The sequence below is a fragment of the Octopus bimaculoides genome, chromosome 4 (genome assembly GCF_001194135.2).
Source record: "Octopus bimaculoides isolate UCB-OBI-ISO-001 chromosome 4, ASM119413v2, whole genome shotgun sequence".
NCBI lineage: Eukaryota > Metazoa > Mollusca > Cephalopoda > Octopoda > Octopodidae > Octopus > Octopus bimaculoides.
This window is the reverse complement of record NC_068984.1, coordinates 105597451-105602344: the sequence shown is the minus strand read 5'-3', so window position 1 is coordinate 105602344 and position 4894 is coordinate 105597451. Positions and strand designations below refer to the sequence as shown.

The 4894-nt window shown below is 35.5% G+C and overlaps 1 protein-coding gene across 3 annotated transcripts in view; it reads right to left on the bottom strand.

The window, feature by feature from the left end:
• Positions 1-4894, bottom strand: part of LOC106877887 (uncharacterized) — a 164448-nt gene that overhangs the window by 57372 nt on the left and 102182 nt on the right. For all 3 annotated transcript variants that reach the window (XM_014927039.2, XM_014926964.2, XM_014927110.2), the window contains one exon: positions 2010-2215. In XM_014927039.2, coding sequence (XP_014782525.1) covers positions 2010-2215 — 206 coding nt within the window. The remainder of the gene's footprint in view (positions 1-2009; positions 2216-4894) is intronic.

Here is a 4894-nt window from a genome sequence, read left to right as displayed (position 1 = left end):
ATATATGTATATATGTATGTATGTATGTGTGTATGTATGTATGTATGTAGGTAGGTAGGTAGGTAGGTAGGTAGGTAGGCAGGCAGGCAAATATTTGATCTGCCAGTAGAAGTATCAGTTAAATTTGACATCACAGGATCTGGTCTTAAATGAAGAAAGGAAACACTGGATAATATGATTCTGAACATTTTCCAAAAGAAGTCTAATAGCTCAGGCTGGAATACCTTTGATCACACGTCTTCTTTACTTCTATTGATCTAGGAATAACCAACAAGCGGTCATTTTCCGTGATAGATACAAAATTCTTTTTCGATAAAGTTATCGCTTAAACGGTGAATTTTGGCCTTGTCATTATACACGTTTGGTGGGAAGGAGCGTTTAAATTTAGATGCAATTTTACTTGGATTTGTTTAAAATCGAATAGTCGGAGGAGCACCGATATTTTTCGTAGGTGTTCAATGCGTGGTAAGATCGATGGGTTGGTGCTCAGCTTCAACTATTGTGTGCCCCTATGAAGATGATCACGTAGAGACAACTCTAGTGAAGTGTATCTCTGGGAAGGCAAGATTTGGAAAAGGATTTAAATGCTTAACCCTAACTCTAACTCCTAAACACTAATCCTGTGCTCTAAGCCCTAACCATGAACACTAAATCCTACCCTGAATCCTCACCTTAAACACTAATCCTAAATCCTAAACTCTAAATCATAATGCCTATCCCTAAAACTAACCCTAAATTTTAATTCTAAACTCCAAACCCTAATTAATTTCATTTGTGTAAAATCGTTCTCTCTTAAAACATATAATGCTGATAAGAGTTTTAAAGATTTATCAAAAATCTAAAAACTACGGCCAGTTGCCTGGTTTGGGACTGAGAGAGAGCAAAAACATTTTAAATGATTGAAATTCTTAATGACATTTTTCGCAGAATTGTAATCTCCCATGTTTAAAATATAGGATTCTAAGTAAATCCTAAACACAGGATTCTACTGTGTCACATTGGACGTATGATAAGGAGCACCGTCTTGTGTGAACACGTAATTATCTCCAAATTCTTCGGTCACCCATGGCAAAACATTATCCTCCAACATTTTCATGTAAATTGCTAAATTGACCTTCGTCCTGTTATAAATGAACACCAGAGATTTTCCGCCATCGAATGATACTACTGCCCAAACCATCACTCCAGCGAGTTCATTCAGCGAAACACCTTACGGGTGCCTTCGGGACAAAATCCTGTCATTTTGGATGTTCGCTACAATTGAAAGTCGAAGAGCCAATTTTAATTATTTTTGTGCAATTCCAAACTAAATTTAATAAAATAAAAACTTATTTAAATAATCGGGAATTCTTTACGGCGCATATATCATGTTTCACATTTACTGTACTATTTACTTTATATGTGTGATTATGTATAAGTGTTCGTTAAATACACGTATATAAGGGTACTAAACATATTACGCATGTCTAATTGTATATACATGAATATGTAGTTGTCGTAGATATAAATATCAATGTGTACGTGAGTGTTGTGTATGTGCATGTGTGCGTTTGTATGTCTGTGTGTATGTGCCTGTGAGGGTGCATGATAGTGTGTGTTGTGTGCGCGCGTGTGTGTGATTTTTTAATCATAAATATATGATTGTATGTACGTGTTAGCGTACATGCAATGATCATTTATTTGTGTATGTATAGATATATGTGCGTAATACTATAAGTCTCTAAATGTGTATATGTTGTTGTTACTGTTGCTTTTAGCCCTACATTAGCCTTGATAGAGTAGATATGTGGTATAAGGCATTCCAGTAATGAACAACCTGTGGGAGATTTGCATGTTATTTCTACCGAGTTGAGTGACTAAGCAGAGTCTCTTTCATTGGTTCGTGTTTGCATTCGTATGAGGAGGTGCTGTCATTGAATTTATGCGTGCATGTTTTATAATATCATACAATATAACATTTTTTCTTTTTTACTGTTCTCAGACTACAGAAAAAATGTGTTAAAAATTACCTTTAACTTCCTGTCAATTGTTTTCAAAGATTCGGATGTTAAAGTTCCATATTGAGCAGCTAGTGAAGTATGATACGGAATTCTCTCTGAAGTATTAGACACTGTATAGTTGATGTTAAATCCCACCCTAATTGCTTCCAAAACATCACCAATGGTGCTAATTCCGTTTGCACCATTCACCTTAGTTTTCTCAACTGCAGCTTCATCTGTAATATCAAATATATAACAATATATTAATATGATTCCAGAATTGTATACGCACACACACACATGCGCACACACACACACACACACACACACACATACATATATATATATATATATATATATATATATATATATATAATCGAAAACAATGAAAGCAACAAAAAGGACAGCACTAGAAAGACAGTTTTAAAATTTATTGTATTAGTTTAACGCTTAAAAAGGAAGGGAAAGAGTCTTAACTTTTCGAACATTAGTCCTCCGTTAGAATACAAGTATAAACGAAGAGTAAATGAAGTGTGTGAAAGAAGAAAAAGCGGAGTAGAAAACAGGAGAAAGGTTAGGAGTTAGGAACCAAGTAGGAATGCGGGTCCACGGGAGAGCTAATAAGAATGGAAAGTGCTTATGTGCACGTATAGGAGTGTTGTGAGATATGCATAAGTGTAGAATGCTATGTGAGCGATTTTGTTGTGTGATTCTACAGAAAACAAAAGACGAAGACAGGTGAAGGAACAACAAGCAGGTGTATAAGTTTGACACTCGGGAAGAATGGAAAAGTCCTTGACGTTTCGAGCCTACGCTCTTCGCCAGAAAGGATTGTGAGGGAAAAAATGGAGGAACAGAAAACAGAGGGAGAAACAAAATGTGTAGAGATTGACGGCTCAACATGATGAAGTACGTATGTGTGTGTGTGTGTGTGCGTGCGCGCACGCGTGTGTGTATGCCTTAAATATATATATAATATATATACACACAGACGCACGCACACATACACACACGCACACGCACACACACACACACACACATATATATGTGTGTGTGTGTGTGTATGTATGTATGTATGCATGTATGCATGTATGTATATATGTATATACGAGTGGAGGAACGAAAGAAAATGGCACTCAACATGTTAGGTAAAAGTATATATATTGTTTAGTAAAAGTTTGACTCAGTTCCAAGCGATTTAAAGTTTTGTATGCTCGTAGAACGAATTCAGCTCAAAGCACGTGGTGCTATTGGTCTGGAATCAGCATCAGTATTTTTTTATCATTATTATAATTCACCTTCACAATCTCCCATGCTCCTCCAGAATGGCTAAAACCCTCGCCGGATCACGGTGACCCGGCATATTCTTCACTCGAATTCGAGACAACGTATCACCATGTAATGGGAAATCATTACAAAATCCAGGGACGTAAAAGTTATGCTAGTCATTCTTCTGGCTTCTTGCTCACTGCTGCATATAGCAGCTACCATTCCATATTGTTTACCTTTCGGTATGTGTAGCACTGAGGGCCACACATCTTCGAGGCATGTTTCAGTCTCTGCCGGAGTAGGAAATTCAAATTACCTCTCCTTGCGAGAAACACATTTATGCACAATTATTCGTCTTTCGGAGGTTTTTTCTCCTCACTAAAGCATATAACATTGATTTCATAATCTCACTCTTGTATTTCAGTGCCTTATTTTTTAAGTCATCCGTTGAAAAAAACAGTCCAGTTGCTGATGGCTTTAGAAAAGAAGAAGCTTTGTTGTGGTTCATTGTATTATTATTGTTGCTGCTGCTGCCGCTTCTACTGCTGCTGTTGGTGATGGTGGTGGTGGTGTCGTCGTCGTTATTGTTTTCCACACAGTTATGACTGTTGTTATTATTTTCAATCTTGTTGTTCATGTAGCCTTTAGACGGAATAAAAATATAAGAAAACTGTTGACTCTGACGCCAAGAAAACTAACATTGGAGTACCGACACGCTGTACCTTGAAAAACAGTTAGAAGAGAGGTTATCTCTGTTCATTGTGCAACAACATGAGTCAAGTGAATTTCATCATGAATCATAACAGATATGTAATGATTTATACAAAAGGTAGGACATGTAGAAATTCCCATTTGGTGTACGCGGCAGAATGCACGAAATACAATTTTATTTATGTTGGTTGTACAACAGAACAATTAAACGAAAGATTTAATGAGCACAGATATGACGTCAGGCACAATAACAGTAGTTCAACAGAACTTGGCGAACATTTTCCTTCAAACGGCTGCAATTTTGAAAAAGACTTGAAGGTGCAATATTCTCAGGAAATATTCTGAATCTGCTTCACTTTCAATACTCAAAATGCATGAGGAGAAACATGTATGCGGTTTATTAACATCACGCCCTGGAGCAATGAATAAAATTACAAGAGAATATCATCAAAATTACGCAAAACTGCTTGATTAAATATTCTTCTTCCTTTTCCTTTCCTTTTTCTTTCCTTTTTTCTCTCTTCTTTCTGTTTTTTGTTTTTCTTATCGCCAGTTATAAAATTGAAGTTTAAAGACTGACGATGCCATTCCATCAACGTGTGGATGCTGGTTGATCTCGTTCATACTTTAGATTTGAATTTCTATGATTTTTCATTTTTATCACTTTTTATTTTGAACTCGATAAAGACAGGCTTGCTGTCGAAATATCGTTCAACCAATAAAATATCTATTGCAATCGCATCGCGCTCTTCGTCTTGTCTGTTTACTTTTGTGAAGAGTTACGTCAATCCTTTTAAAATAATAATAATAATAATAATAATATTAATAATAATAATAATAATAATAATAATAATAATAATAATAATAATAATAATAATAATAATAATAATAACAATAATAATAATAATAATGATAATAATAATAATGGGCTACAG